Genomic DNA, 15767 nt, shown 5'->3' on the forward strand with positions numbered 1-15767 from the left:
TATCTTGAAGTGGCATCACTGTTGTAATGTTGGAAATATGGTAGCAAATTTGCGCACAAGAAACTTCCAAAGTAGTGGGATAAATTCTGTTTGTGGTGTTGGCTGAGGGATAAATATTGACCAGGATACAAGGGAGAGGGAAGACAGGGTTTCAGTTTAACATCCCATCTCTGACTGTGCAGCATTCTTTCTGTACTGCAGTGAAGTGTCAGCATAGATAATGGACTCAGATTTCTGGCCTGATCCTGTAAGAGGTTCAGAGACCAGACAAAATTTGGACAAGGAGACTCTTGATGCAGTGGTATCAGGACAGTTTATTAAGCAACAGAAGTTACATTTAACAAACAAAGGCAGTCGATATCCTCGTTCAGATCACTGTCTGTCCTCTTGAACTTCTTACAAACCCACAAGCTTCAATCTGGGCTGCGAGAGTGTGACCACCTAGTTAAAGCTGATGATGGTAGTGATGAGATCCATGTTGCAGAATGTTCTTTTGGTTGGGATAGAATGAAAGGAGCTGTGGTTTCCTGATTATATTGCTTAGGATTGTACAAAAGGAAAATGTTGCCACCCCCTTGGAGCTATTCACTGTCCTGGTAAAATGGAACCCAGCATAGATTCTGTAACCAACCTTTAAAGCTGTGCGATAGATGCAAGCTTTTATAAAGAACACACATTCACAGAATAGTAATAAAAACAGAAAATGCTGGAAAAACTCAGGTCTGCCAGCATCTGTGGAGAGAGAAACAGTTAATGTTTTGAGTCCATATGACTTTCCAGAGCTTTTTCAATTCACAGTAGTCAGCCAAAAAGTGACAGAGCCCATGAAGGTGCTGTTAGGAGCAGCTGCTAGAAGTTCGCTCAGATTTTCTGAAGGCTTATAAAGAGGGAGAGGCAGGTGGAAAGGCAGGGAGGTTTTTAAGGATAGCATAGCAGCTGTTGGAGCACAGATTGCTGAAGGCACAGTTGCCAATGGTGGGTGAAGCAAGAGGTAGTGGGGCTGCATAAGAAGCCTGGATTAGAGGAATGCCAAGTCAGTGAGGAGGCAGGGCAAGTTGATCAAGCTGTGCCTTCAGCTACCCGGCCCAAAGTTCAGAAATTCCCTCCCCTAGATCTCCCTCCTTGACGAAACTGGTCATCTGTCCTAAAACAACCATATTTGTATTTATTTATCCAGCATTTATTGGCTATGATTAATTGCTCTTGAGAAAGTGGTGGTGACAGCAGAGTGGCTTGCCAGGCCATTTCGAAGGGGCAGTTCGGAGCCAACCACATTGCTGTGGGTCTGGAGTCACATGTAGGCCAGGCCTGGTGGGGATGGCTGATTGAAAGCCAAGCAAAGTTCCTTCCCTAAACAATGTTGGTGAACCAGACGGGTTTGCACCAATCCAGAAGTTTTGTGCCCACTAGCTTATAATTAACAAATGAATTTCAACATGGATCAATGTGAGGTATCACATTTTGCCAAGTAAAATAAGGAAATTGCATATTACTTGGGAAATGAGAGTTAATTGGGGTGCAGGAGTGAAGGGACCTGGGAGTACAAATACACAGATTGCTAAAAGCAGCTACAACGGTCAATGAGACCATAACAAAGTCCAGAGGGATAGAATTGACAAGTAAAGAAGAATGCCAAACTTGGAGTACTGTGTATAATTCTGGTCATCACATTATTAAAAAAGAGAGAGAGGCACAGGAGTGGGTGAAAAAACGATTTACAAGGATGGTACCAGATGTGTGGGGGTATACCTATTGGGAGAGGATGAACAGGCTGGGTCTGAAGGAAGACTGAAGCGGCCTGATAAGACGTTTTGGATAGAGTGGGTACAGAGAGAATGTTTCCTGTTGTGGGCAGGAGCAGGGAAGAGCATAACTAGAGGCGGTCAATATAAGATAGTCATCAAGAAATCCAATAGGGAATTCAGAAGAAACTTCTTCAACCAGAGAGTGGTGCGGATGTGGAACTCGCTACCACAGGGAGTGGTTGAAGCGACTAGTATAGATACATTTAAGGGAAGGCTTGGTAAGCATTGTGGGTGAAGGAATTTGAGGGTTATGCTGATAGAATTAGATGAGGAACGATAAGTGGATCATAAATGCCAGCATGAATTGGTTGGGCAGAATGGCCTGTTTCTGAGCAATTCCTCCAGCTGCTAAGGCAATGTGTTCTAAATCCAAACCACTCGCTGCATAAACAATTTTTTCCTCATGTTGCCTCTGGTTCTTTTGCCAATCACCTTTATATTTGTGCCATCTGGTTATTAACCCTTCCATTGGAAACAGTTCCTCTTTATTTGCTCCATTTAAATCAGCGGTGTTCGCTAGAAAAATACTTGAAGGCCAATTGGGATATTGAAAAATTTTGATTGGGCTGAATGGCCTCCTTCTGTGCTGTAAATGTCTGAGTCTATGAGAGCGGGGAGGGGGAGGCTGAGAGACTGGGCTTGGCGGGGTGGGGAAGAGTTGTTGGAGCAGGAATGGCAGGGGAAGTTGAGAGCTGGGGAGTGATTTTCTACGTCTCTCAAGCTCTAATGCATGCAGTGATGGGAAATCGGAGTGCTTTTCACAGCAAAGAAAAGGAATGTGCACACAGGCCCTTGGAGGAGATGGACCGTGTAGCAAATACCCCTAAATCCTTCAGGATTTGAAGCACCTCTATCAGATCTCCTCTTGCTTGGCCTTCTCTGTTCTATGGAGAACAACCCCAGCTTCTGCAGTTAATCCATGTAACTAATCTGGAATCACTACTAAATCTCTTTGGTACCCTCTCCAAACCCTTCATGTTCTTCCTAAAGTATCCCAGAACTGGACGCAGTACTCCAGCTGAAGCTGAACTATTGTTCTATATCGGTTTAGCATGACCTCGTTTCTTTTTTTCTCTATCTAATAAAGTGCAGGACTCAATGTGCCTTAACCGTTCTGTTAACCTGACCTGTCTCCTTTAAAGATTTGTGTGCACACACCCTCGAGGTGGGGGGGCGGGAGGGGTGGAGTTCTCTCTGTTAACGCACCCCCTTTAATGTTGTACTTTTTAATTTGTATTGTCTCTCCTCATTATTCCTACCAAAATGCATCGCCTCACACCAGCCTGCCTGTGTCCTCTTGAAGTCTTACCATTTTCTTCACTTTCCTGTACTTTGAAGCTTTGTGTCATCTACAAGTTGCTCCCTGTATCCTGTCCAATTCATTAATGTATATCAAAAAAACAGCAGTGGTCCCAGTACTGAACCCTGGGGGAACATCACTGAATCACTCCCTCCAGTCAGAACAAAGAGCCATTCACCATCTGACATTGCGTATGGGTCACGTGTTGCTCAGCTGTGGTATGTTTTGATTAGTTAGTGAATCTCTCATCTGACTTCGGCCTAGATTCATTTCCTACTGATCTGACCATTGCTGCAGTTGAGGGAATTGTTAGCTCGAGAAGTGGAGGCTGAATATTGCTCCTGTTACTTACAGGGTAGTTGCCCGTTGCATCCTAATTCAGTGGGCTGAAGGGGATATGGATTTTTACAGCAGGCCTGGAGACCTGGTTAATGGTCTACGTGGCTCATAATCGCAAAGAGGTTGCCTCCAAGAAGTAAGTTGCTTCTTTTGTGCCAAACGTGTTCTTTCTGTCTCAGTGGCTCCTACCACCAAGATGTCTCCAAGCTGTGGAATCCAGCCTATTCCCTTTCAGAAACCTCTGGGCTTTTGAAGTTCAAACTTGACATCGCCTAATTACTTTCTGATTTGCCCTGCTTTCTCTTTCTCTCTCCAAACCTGATTGGCGAATGCGGCATGAGCCCCAACCCTTCATCTTAAACTGAACCCCATGATAAACTTGCGTTTTACTCACAATTGGATTGCTCTAGAGAGAGCTGGCATGGACTTGATGGGCCGAATGGCCGCCTTCAATACCATAATGACTCTAACCCTAGTACGGGGAGGGAAACTTTCTAACTTATCTTGCGTTCCTGGACAGAATACTGTTACAATAGACAATCATGTCTAGCCTCCAACCTTTCTCTATTGTGTTCTCATCTCTCAGCTGAGGTTTTCTCTCTCGATTTCCCCTAAGCCATAATCACTGTGTCTTGTATGCCCTCCCTCCCTTCTCCCTGCATCCTCATTGTGTTGAAATTAAGACGCGTGACCGTTTCTCGCAACCTAACTCATCCTTTCCTAAGGCCCCAGCAACCTACCTCAAGCTTTTGCTGCTCCAGTTGGCACCCTGACCCCCTCCCCTCCACAATCACAAAGTTAGTTTTCTCCTTAACATTTTCGAGCTTAGTGGTTTCTACAAGATAATTTCTCATCAAAAAGTAAAGTAGCTTGGTCAGTTCACCCTCATTTTTTTAGCTTTGAAATTTATTTGGCGGCAACACCATGTTGGTTTCCCACACTCATACCTGGGAGTTATGATGTTGAAAGCAAAGCTGGAACAGTACGGTAGTGACTCTTGAACCTTTTTGGTTGAAGGGCCCCTTTCCAATGGGTTAGTAATCATAGAACCTCATCTAAATTATGATGCTGTATAATACTCAGTACCTGAGTGAACTCCTTTTTTTTGAGTTCAAGAACATGGATATTTAAAATTTTCCTCTTCAAGACTGAAGCCACCTGGCACCCATCACCAGCCTTGTTAACTATGAATCTACCTGCCGAACCTCCATGCGTGCTCCTGCTCCGAGGGTGAGACAGCCAGCCCACTGCGCTGCACATGCGGTGACCTACCCCACTCCTGTCCCCAGGATTACACCAAGCCTGCCTTTGGACCTTCACTATTCACGCTCAGCTATTTCCTGGAAAGGCAGTGCAGACCACCCAGGGGTCTGCGGACCCCAGTTTGAGAAACACTGTTTTAGGGGACCCCTCTTCCCCCATTTTACATTTGTTGCCAAGATGGCTGCCTTCCATCTGGACAGTGTTCTGCACCTCCACCCCTGCCTCTGCCCTTCTAGAAGCATTGTCCATGCTTTCACCACCCCGATGATTGATTTCTTGAACTCGCTCCTCATTTTCCTCATTTACTGAACTCAACTAATCTGGAGCTGTGACATTTAAATCAACCCTCTTCTTAACCTGAGTCATGAGCCACACTTTCCTACATTACAACTGTGACTACATTTTAAAAGTGCTTCATTGACTCTAAAGAGATTTGAGATATCCTGAGGCTGTGAAAGGTGCTATATAAATGCATATTTTTATGACCCTGGTTTGCGTCTAGTCCTCTAGTAGGCTTTATCTCAGAACAGTGTTGCTTTGGGGATATTTCTTCTAGATATAATACTTTTTCTATCACTCACCCTCCCTTCTGAAAGACTTATTTCTCAAGTTGTGTCTTTGGTCTATCTTTCCTGTTTCTCTTCAACTGCTTTACTTTCTGCTCTCACCTGACATTGAGATGTGAGGAGGACACTAGGACAGGCGGGTTAAAACTGGTCAAAAAGAGCTATGTTTTGAGGAGTGCCTTAAAGGCGGAGAGCGAGAGGGCAGAGAGATTTGGGGAAGGAATTCCAGAGCTTGGGACCTGGACAGCCAGTAGTGGCAGGGGTGGTGGAAGCGGGGGACGTACAAGAGGCCGGTCTGGAGGAATGCAGAGTCCTTGGAGGGGTGTAGGGCTGGTAGAGATGACAGAAATAGGGAAGGGGAAGGCCACTTACACCAGGGCGGGAATTTTAATACTGAGCTGTTGATGGACCAGGAGCCTGTGTGGATCAAAATCCTGGAGCTCCCTCCCTAACAGCACTGTGGGTGTACCTACATCACAGGGACTGCAGCGGCTCAAGAAGGCAGCTCACCACCACCTTCTCAAGGGCAGTTAGGGATGGGCAATAAATGCTGGCCCAGCCAGCGAAGCCCACGTCCCGTGAATGAATTAAACAAAAAACAAGCACAGGGCTGCTGGGTGAATGGGACTTGGGTGCAAGTTAGGGAATGGGCAACAAAGCTTTGGATGTGCTTGACTTAACGGAGGAAGGAAGATGGGAGGCTGGCCGGGAGCCCATTAGCATATCGAGTGTAAAGGTGACAAAAGCATGAATGAGGGCGTCAGCACCAGATGGGATGAGGAATCCAAAAATCGGTGTTATTCTGAGTGTTACAGCAAATGACATAGAATTTACAGCACAGGAAGAGGCTATTCTGCCCAACTGGTCAATGCCACACAAACCTCCCCACCCTTCATCTAGCCCTATAAGTTAAGCTGCTATTCTGTTCCCCATAATGTGCTCATCCAACTTCCCCTTAAATGCACCCATACGGCTCGCCTGAACCACTTTCTGTGACGACGCGTCCCACACTCTCACCACTCTCTGGATAAAGAGGTTTCTCCTGAATTCCCTATGGGATTTATTAGTGGCTATCGAAGATTTATGTCCCCTTAGTTTTGGCGCCTCCTGCAAGTGGGAACATCTTTTCTACATCGACCCGATCAAATCCTTTTGTAACCTTGAAGACCTCTATCAGGTCAACCCTCAGTCTCCCCCCTTTCTATTTTCTATTCATAAAATATAACTTTAGCGGTTGACTTTTTTTTAACATACCATGTGACTTGAGACCACTGCCACAATTGCAGGAATTTGCACTGATTTATTTAAAAATCCACCCAGCAGGATTCTGAAATCTCATGTTGATGCCTTCAATTTATAAATTAGTCACATGTCATTTCACCAGAACCATACTGGAGTTTGGAGTGTTGAAGTATGAGGACACAGACGGATGTAACTTGTATTCTGACTTATAATAGCGATCTGATCACTGCATTTAGTGTTAAAAAAGATTTGATGGGGACAGATATGGAGAAACTTTCTCTGCTGGGAGAAATCTGCATGTAATGTAACTCGAGCTAGACCCAGAAGGTGGTTTCCTTTGATGGCTGACAGGGTTATTCTGAATGAGGTGATGCAGACTTGTGCCCTGCAAGCGTGTTGTATACGTCATCTTATCTTGTGGAATTATTCTGATTGAGGAAGTTGTGTTTTCCAAAGCTGATTATTGCAAAGAAGCTAAGCAGAACACATCTAGATGTGACGGCGGGAGGGCTCATGAAATGGAGCAAGGGGCTGGAAAAACCTTTCCACATCCCTGACTTTTCTTGGGTTAAGATAGGAAAAATTACCACCCGGTGTAACTGATTTTACAAATATTCAGACAGAAACTGGTCATTTTCGTAATACATTCATGCTGATGTTGGTTTCATACGAGTATCCTCCCACTCTGCCAGTGCATCCTGTTCCTTTCTCTCCCATGCTGACCAAGCTTCCCCTTTAATGCAACAATGCTATTTGCCTCATCAACCCCTTGTGGTCACCAGTTCCACATTCTAACCACTCTTTGGGTAAAGAAGTTTCTCCTGAATTCACTGTTGGATGTGTTAATAGCTATCATTCATGACCCTTATTCTGGTCTTGCCTGCAAGGGGAAACATCATCTCTATGGTCTGCTCTATCAAACCCTCCCATAATCTTAGCGGCCTCTGTTAAGTCATCTCTCAGTCCCAGTTGGTTCAATCTTCCCTGATGGGTATAATCACTCAGTTCTGTTTGATTTTATTTGAAGATGTACAGAGAGCTTCTGCCAATGGTTTTAATTCCTCTTTTGGTCTTTATTTCCTGCTGGTTGGTATTGTGGCATATCCTGGCCAGTGCCCTGTGCTGTTAATTTGTAAAGACCAATGAAATGATGTGGCAGAAGCTTTATACACAGATGCATAGAGTGTAAGAGCAAGAGAACTATGCTTATTCTTTAAAAAATCACTGGTTTGACCCCACTAGAATATTGTGTTCAATTTTGGGCACCGCACTTTAAGAAGGATGCCAAGATCTTGGAGAGAGTGAGAAAGTGCTTTAGTATTGCTGAAAAAAGAGGCATGCTATTGAACTTTTCATCTTGCGCTCATCAGGACAGCTACACAAGATAAACCAGCAGTAAAGGAAACAACAGTTTATACTGCATGAGAAGAGAGTGCTGATTGGTTGCCAAATGGACTCTAATTGGTAGAGGCCAATGAGGAGAATGCAACAGAAGGAGCATGTCCATGCATTACACCTTTTCCAACTAAACAAAAGCTTGGGCGTCCGCCATTCCCCTGGCTTGACCAATCAGAGTTGACATGCCTCGTTGAATTTGAAACAAAAGCTTGGCAGTTAAATGTCCTCTGCATTTTCCATGGCAATGCCTCTACCATGGCAATACTTCTACCAATCAGTCTACTTGCCAACCAATCACTCTCTTCTCATGCAGTATAAATTGTTGTTCCCTTTACTGTCGATATATCTTGCATAGCTGCCCTGATGAGTGCAAGACTAAAAGCTTTGATAGCATGCCTCTTTCAGCAATACTCAAGTTCTGTGCTAACAAAACGCTATTGAAAGTGCTTTACTGGAATGGTACCCACCTATGGGATTTCAGTTACATGGAGAGACTAATGTAGTTAGGGTTGTTCTCCTTGGAGCATAGATTGTTAAAATATTTATTAGAGGTAGTCACTGAAGGGTCTTGATACAGTAAATAAGGAGAAACTGTTGCCACTGGCAGGAGGGTCGGTAACCAGGAGGACACAGATTTAAAGTAATTGGCAAAAGAGACATTTTTACACAATGTTATGACCTGGAATGCACTGCCTGAAAGGTTAGTGGAAACAGATTCAATAATAACTTTGAAAATGGAATTGAATAAACACTTGGAGGTAAAGGTTTCAGGGCTGTGTTGGAAAGGGCAGGGGAATGGGACTAATTGGTTAGCTCCTTCAAAGAACTGGTATCAGCACAATGGGCCGAATGGCCGCCTCCTGTGATGTATTGCTCTGAGTCTATGACTCCCATGGTGGAGTATAAATTTTGACATTTCTAAATTTAATCATGTTTGTCGCATATTATAAACAGCAGGTGATGTCACTAGCGTGAATTTTCATTTTTATTAACTTTTCATGCTGCTCAATCCTTTTAATTTCAATGTTTGTGTAAAAATGAATTTTATTTACAAATGCATTTGGCTAATTATGACATTGCTGCAGTTGAATTTTAAGGCTGTTCTGAGAATGTACTTGTTGATAAAGCAGCCAGTAAATAAATGAAAAGAAATGACTTTTTTGCAAAAAAAAAGTGTTGTATTTATATAGGAATTTTCACAACTTCAGGAGGTCCCCAAAGCCTTTTACATTTGAAGTATTTTATTTACCTGTTATTTAGGAAATGGGGCAGCTCCCGCAAACAGCAGTGAAGCAGATGAGTTAAATATCTGTTCTCAGTGTTGGTTGAAGGATAAGAGCTGGCCAGGTCTTCAGGGAGGACCCCCCTGCTCGTCTTTTACACCTGTCCGAGGGGGTAGTCGGGGCCTCGGTTTAACCTTTCCAGCGGGGTAGAGCTCCCGCCCGCTGGACTATGAGCCTAGGTTTTGTGCTCAAGTCTCCGGAGTGTGACTTGAACCCGCAATTTTCCGACTTGCGCAAGTAGCAGCTGAGCCACAGCCGAAAACGTGACTTTATCTGAAAATGTGACACTGTTTATGTGAACTGTTTCCACTTTTGCTCCGTTATTTCTGTCCATCTTTCCTTTTTGGGTTGAAGCCCAATCCTATAACCTGTTTGTGTTTGCGTTCTGCAGGTCAGCAGTGAGGTGGTTGCTGATGGGCAGGTCCAAGTATTGGAAGGTAATGGGGTCGATACACAACCACCACAGCAGCAGCAGCAACCCCCCAATGCTTGGCAAGTGATAAAAGGTGTTTTATTCAGGTGAGGGCTACATCAGTAGAACTAGCAGGGCCGAGGGAGTTATAGTTATGAAGATGGACTTGTAAAACGGAAAGTTGATGGGTAGAAACCATTTCCCTTGGTGGGAGAGCCCACAACTAAAGGGCATAATCTTGAAATTAAAGCTAAGTTTTTCAGGGATGATTTCAGGAAGCACTTCTTCACACACACACACTAATAGGAATTAGGACCTCTCTTCCTCCAAAAAGCTGTTGGAGGCCAACTGAACAGTTTGAAACTGAGATTGTTAGGGCTTTTGTTTGGGTATGGGCATTAAGGGTCATGGAACCAACGCAGGGAGACGGAGTTCAAATGCAGCTCAGTCTCAATCTAATTGAATGGCAGAACAGGCTTGAGGGGCTGAATGGCCTATTTCTGTTCCTATGTTATGAAATATTTTTGCGAGGCTGAGTAGAGAGATCAGATTTCTACTGTCTGGCCAATTAGTGGTAAGGGAGCACAGACTCGAGTAGAAGGTTGAAGCAGGAAGCAGAAATCTTCCACAGAGGTCATTGCGACATGGGATGTCTTACTGCTAGTGGCTATGTAATTTGAAAAGGAATAGGATAGCATTTGAAAAAGATGAACAGAAGAGTACATGAAAAGATTATGAATCCGTACCTAAAACAGCGATGGGAGCAGAATCCCTAATAGCTTTGAAAAGGGAAGTAAATATTTTCTTTTCTTCAAGTATTGAACAGACTACCAGGAAAGGGCAGGACAATGGGCCCGAGTGGATAGCTGCCTTTAAGAGTTAGTTCTGGCAAGATTGTGCTGTAAATTTCTACAATTCTAAGACTTTCTCCCTGACCCTGCCTGTTTTTGGATAATTAAAATTCCCTTCGGCTATCATTTTTTAATATACCGTTCTCCACAAATTGAATTCCCGATTTCCTTTCCAGTGTTTAGCGGTCTGTAATATACTCTTCACTAATGTGCCTGATCCCTCGATATCCCTGGCCTCACTCTGAAGGGATTTTGCTGTAGTTGTATGACTAATGGGAAACAAAGCAGCAGGTTAGCGTGTCGGGGGGGGGTGGATTCAACTTCATGGAAAATTATGAAAAAACTGAAAAGAAAGGAGAGCCCAGGAGAGGCTATTAAAGTCCCCAGAACACAAAATAGGACAGAGTGTTTGGAAAGGGCTAGGAATCTAACTTCAAGCACATCAGATAAAGGGACGACAATGAGAAAGGGGACGGGAAATACAGGACTTAAGGTGTTGTATCTGAATGCACGCAGTATACGAAATAAGGTAAATGAGCTTGTGGCACAGATTGAAATTGGCAGGTATGATGTGGTGGGCATCACGGAGACATGGCTGCAAGGGGATCAGGACTGGGAGCTAAATATCCAAGGATATACATCCTATCGAAAAGATAGGCAGGTTGGCAGAGGGGGTGGGGTTGCTCTGTTAGTAAGAAATGAAATTAAATCGATAGCAAGAAATGATGTAGGGTCAGATGATGTAGAATCTGTGTGGTTAGAGTTGAGGAACCGCAAAGGTAAAAAAACCATAATGGGAGTTATGTACAGGCCTCCGAACAGTAGTCAGGATGTGGGGCACAAGATACACCAGGAGATAGAAAAGGCGTGTAAGAAAGGCAAGGTTACAGTGACCATGGGGGATTTCAATATGCAGGTAAACTGGGAAAATCAGGTTAGTAGTGGATCCCAAGAAAAGGAATTTGTGGAATGTCTACGAGATGGCTTTTTGGAGCAGCTTGTGGTGGAGCCCACTAGGGAACAGGCAATTCTAGATTTAGTGATGTGTAATGAGGCAGATTTGATAAGGGAGCTTAAGGTGAAGGAATCCTTAGGAGGAAGTGACCATAATATGATAGAATTTACCCTGCAATATGAGAGGAAAAAGCTGGAATCAGATGTAACGGTATTACAGTTGAATAAAGGCAACTACAGAGGCATGAGGGAGGAGCTGGCCAGAATTGACTGGGAGATGAGCCTAGCAGGAAAGACAGTGGAACAGCAATGGCAGGAGTTTCTGGGAGTAATTTGGGAGACACAGCAAAAATTCATCCCTAGGAAGAAGAAGCATACTAAAGGGAGGACGAGGCAACCGTGGCTGATAAGGGAAGTCAGGGACAGCATAAAAGCTAAAGAGAAAGCATACAATGCGGCGAAGAGCAGTAGGAAACCAGGGGATTGGGAAGCCTACAAAGACCAACAGAGGACAACTAAGAAAGAAATAAGGAGGGAGAAGATTAAATATGAGGGTAAACTAGCCAGTAATATAAAAGAAGATTGCAAGAGTTTTTTTAGATATATAAATGGTAAGAAAGGGACAAAAGTGGACATTGGGCCGCTGGAAAATGACGCTGGAGAACTAGTAGTGGGGAACAAAGAAATGGCGGAGGAACTGAATAGGTACTTTGCGTCAGTCTTCACGGTGGAAGACACAAGTAACATTCCCAAAGTTCAAGAGAGTCGGGGAGGCAGAGGTGAGTATGGTGGCCATTACCAAGGAGAAGGTGCTAGGAAAACTGAAAGGTCTGAAGGTGGATAAATCACCTGGACCAGATGGATTACACCCCAGAGTTCTGAAGGAGATAGCTGAAGAGATAGTGGAGGTGTTAGTGGTGATCTTTCAAGAATCACTGGAGTCAGGGAGGGTCCCAGAGGACTGGAAAATCGCTAATGTAACCCCCCTGTTTAAGAAGGGAGTGAGGTAAAAGACAGGAAATTACAGGCCGATTAGCCTGACCTCGGTCGTTGGTAAGATTTTAGAGTCCATTATTAAGGATGAGATTTCAGAATACTTGGAAGTGCATGGTAAAATAGGGCAAAGTCAGCATGGTTTCATCAAGGAGAGGTCATGCCTGACAAATCTGTTAGAATTCTTTGAGGAGGTAACGAGTAGGTTAGACAAAGGAGAGCCAATGGATGTTACCTACTTGGACTTCCAGAAGGCCTTTGACAAGGTGCCGCACAGGAGGCTGCTCAGTAAGATAATAGCCTATGGCGTTAGAGGCAAGGTACTAGCATGGATAGAAGATTGGCTATCTGACAGGAGGCAGAGAGTGGGGATAAGGGGGTCCTTCTCAGGATGGCAGCCAGTGACTAGTGGAGTTCCGCAGGAGTCAGTGTTGGGGCCACAACTTTTCACTTTATACATTAATGATCTAGATGAAAGAACTGAGGGCATCCTGGCTAAGTTTGCAGATGATACAAAGATAGGTGGAGGGACAGGTAGTATTGAGGAGGCGGGGATGCTGCAGAAAGATTTAGACAGGTTAGGAGAATGGGCAAAGAAGTGGCGGATGGAATACAATGTGGAGAAGTGTGAGGTCATGTACTTTGGTAGGAAGAATAGAGGCATAGACTATTTTCTAAATGGGGAGAGAATTCAGAAATCTGGAGTGCAAAGGGACTTGGGAGTCCTAGACCAGGATTCTCTTAAGGTTAACTTGTAGGTTGAGTCGGTAGTTGGGAAGGCAAATGCAATGTTGGCATTTATTTCGAGAGGACTAGAATATAAAAGCAGGGATGTGCTGCTGAGGCTTTATAAGGCTCTGGTCAGACCGCATTTAGAATATTGTGAGCAATTTTGGGCCCCATATCTCAGGAAGGATGTTCTGGCCCTGGAGAGGATCCAGAGGAGGTTCACGAGAAAGATCCCAGGAATGAAAGGCTTAACATATGAGGAACGTTTGAGGACTCTGGGTCTATACTCGATGGAGTTTAGAAGAATGAGGGGAGATCTGATTGAAACTTACAGAATACTGAAAGGCCTGGATAGAGTGGACATGGGGAAGATGTTTCCATTAGTAGGAGAGACTAGGACCCGAGGGCACAGCCTCAGAATAAAGGGAAGACCTTTTAGAACAGGGAAGAGGAGAAACTTCTTTAGCCAGAGAGTGGTGAATCTATGGAATTCATTGCTACAGAGGGCTGTGGAGGCCAGGTCATTGAGTGTATTTAAGACCAAGATAGATAGGTTCTTGATTGGTAAGGGGATTAAAGGTTACGGGGAGAAGGTGGGAGAATGGGGTTGAGAAACTTATCAGCCATGATTGAATGGCGGAGCAGACTCGATGGGCCGAATGGCCTAATTTCTGCTCCTATGTCTTATGGTCTTATGAAATGCAAGCCTTTGCAGGTGTGTTGTGTTAGAATTCTGTTTTTGATCTCTTATTCTTCTGAGCAGTAATTTTATTTTTTTAAATTGTATTTCAGAATTTTTATCATCTGGCTGATCAGCAGTTGGTTCCGTCGTGGAAGTACACCTCCAGAGCAGAGTGATCCAACCGGAACGGTGCGACATCCCAGCCGCAATCTTTTCCCTAAAGACACACTTATGGTAAACTAAACTGCTTTCTGAACCCTTCCCCCCCCACGCCCCCCACCACCTCAAAAAAATAAATAGCCTTACATAGAAAATACGAGTGCCCGCACCTGAAAGAGAGGCAAATTGCTTCTACTGAAGCAATCTACTTGAAATCTTGAACCCATCTTCTGACACACTTGGTGTGCATTTACACCATTTTCTGCTTTTAGTTCTGAAGTCTTACTTGTATAGCACCATTTGACGATCTCAGGACACACCAAAGTGCTTTACACCCAATGACTTACTTTTGAAGTGTGGTCACTGTTTCGATGTGGGAAGCATGGCGACCAATTTGCGCATTGCTACCTCCTGCAAGCTGTATTATGATAACGACCCAGTAATTTTGTTTTTAGCGATGTTGGTTGAGGGATAAATATCAGCCAGAAGAATGGGGAGAGCTCCCCTGCTTTTCTTTGTGGGAATTTTTACGTCCACCCGAGAGAGGAGACGGGATCTTAGCTTAATATCTCATCCAAAAGACACCACCTCCGAAGTGCTGGGCTTCCTCGGTGCTACACTGGAGTGTCAGCCTACGTTTTTGTGTTCAAGTCTTTAGATTTGTTCCTGAACCTCCAACCTTTTGACTCGGGTGAGAGTACTACTGAGCCATGGCTGACACTGTGCCTTGCTTTCTGCCATTTTGCCGGTCACATATTGATGTGTGGGTCCTGCAGGGGACAGTGCTTAGACTCTGTTGACTCTAATCGACATGTTGTTATGATCCCCATAGAGACCAATTTCTTTTAAAAAGAAATTCGAACTTCCAGTTAATGCCTGAATGTATGACAACAGGATTTCATGTCTTAAGACATTTACAGTAACAAAAGACTAAAAGCACTACTGACCAAACACCATCTTTGTAGGCAACTTATACTTTAAACCACAGAACAGAATACCTCCCTTATTTTTAGCACAACTGAAAAAGCACACTTCACAGGTATAAGTTACAGTGTCCTTTTAAGTAGACATTCAATTCTCCCTCAATCTGACCAAAAATGATTCTTGGCTCCTGAGGGTTTATTTCTGTTGCTTTCGTTTCTCAGCCTGGTAACTTCTAACCCTAGAAGTATTCTTCTGAATGAGGTGAATCATCCAACCTCTTTTTAACTCCTTATGAATTTGGTCAAGCGCAAGCTTCCACCTGCATCCTGGTGCAGTGAAGCATAGAGACTTTTGGTCTCTAGCTCCTCTTTCTCTTGCTCTCGCTCACTCTTTTCTCACTCTCGCAGCGCACACACACACACCTCCCCTCCCTCCGGGACACTGGCAGAATAACCCATCTGAGACATTCTAAGAATATGGCTTCCTCTGTAACCGTCCCCTCTTGAAGCACATCACCATGGCAGTGTGAATCACATGGGCCTTGTATCCAGGTACAGGTGCTAATTAGCTATCCTTGGGACCCCCAACTGTTTTTTATCTTGGAAGTAAATGGACAGTTTAAAGCATAACAGTTTGTAACCCGACATCCTTGACACTTTTCTAGGACTTTGGAGACTCTCAGTCTAACCACTGTTAGCACACAGGCTGCTGCCATTGTTTCCAAGTGTAAATAAATAGCTTGTACCTTCTTCCCAGTAAAACAATCTGGCCCCCTTTTAATCTCTAACAATCAAACCACCTGAGCCTGTTGCCAGGCAGACTTCAGAACAGGTCATGGCCCCCTTAATTTTACCTTAAACACAGTCC

General features: G+C 44.2%; 1 protein-coding gene across 2 annotated transcripts in view; it reads left to right on the forward strand.

The window, feature by feature from the left end:
• Positions 1 to 15767, forward strand: part of clptm1 (CLPTM1 regulator of GABA type A receptor forward trafficking) — a 49897-nt gene that overhangs the window by 1995 nt on the left and 32135 nt on the right. Inside the window, exons 2-4 of one of the 2 annotated variants that reach the window (XM_078533280.1) lie at positions 3460 to 3580; positions 9588 to 9715; positions 13928 to 14051. In XM_078533280.1, coding sequence (XP_078389406.1) covers positions 14049 to 14051 — 3 coding nt within the window. In that variant the 5' untranslated portion in view covers positions 3460 to 3580; positions 9588 to 9715; positions 13928 to 14048. The remainder of the gene's footprint in view (positions 1 to 3459; positions 3581 to 9587; positions 9716 to 13927; positions 14052 to 15767) is intronic. The other variant, XM_078533279.1, reaches the window with a different exon arrangement.

Source organism: Cetorhinus maximus, chromosome 32 (assembly GCF_964194155.1).
Source record: "Cetorhinus maximus chromosome 32, sCetMax3.hap1.1, whole genome shotgun sequence".
NCBI lineage: Eukaryota > Metazoa > Chordata > Chondrichthyes > Lamniformes > Cetorhinidae > Cetorhinus > Cetorhinus maximus.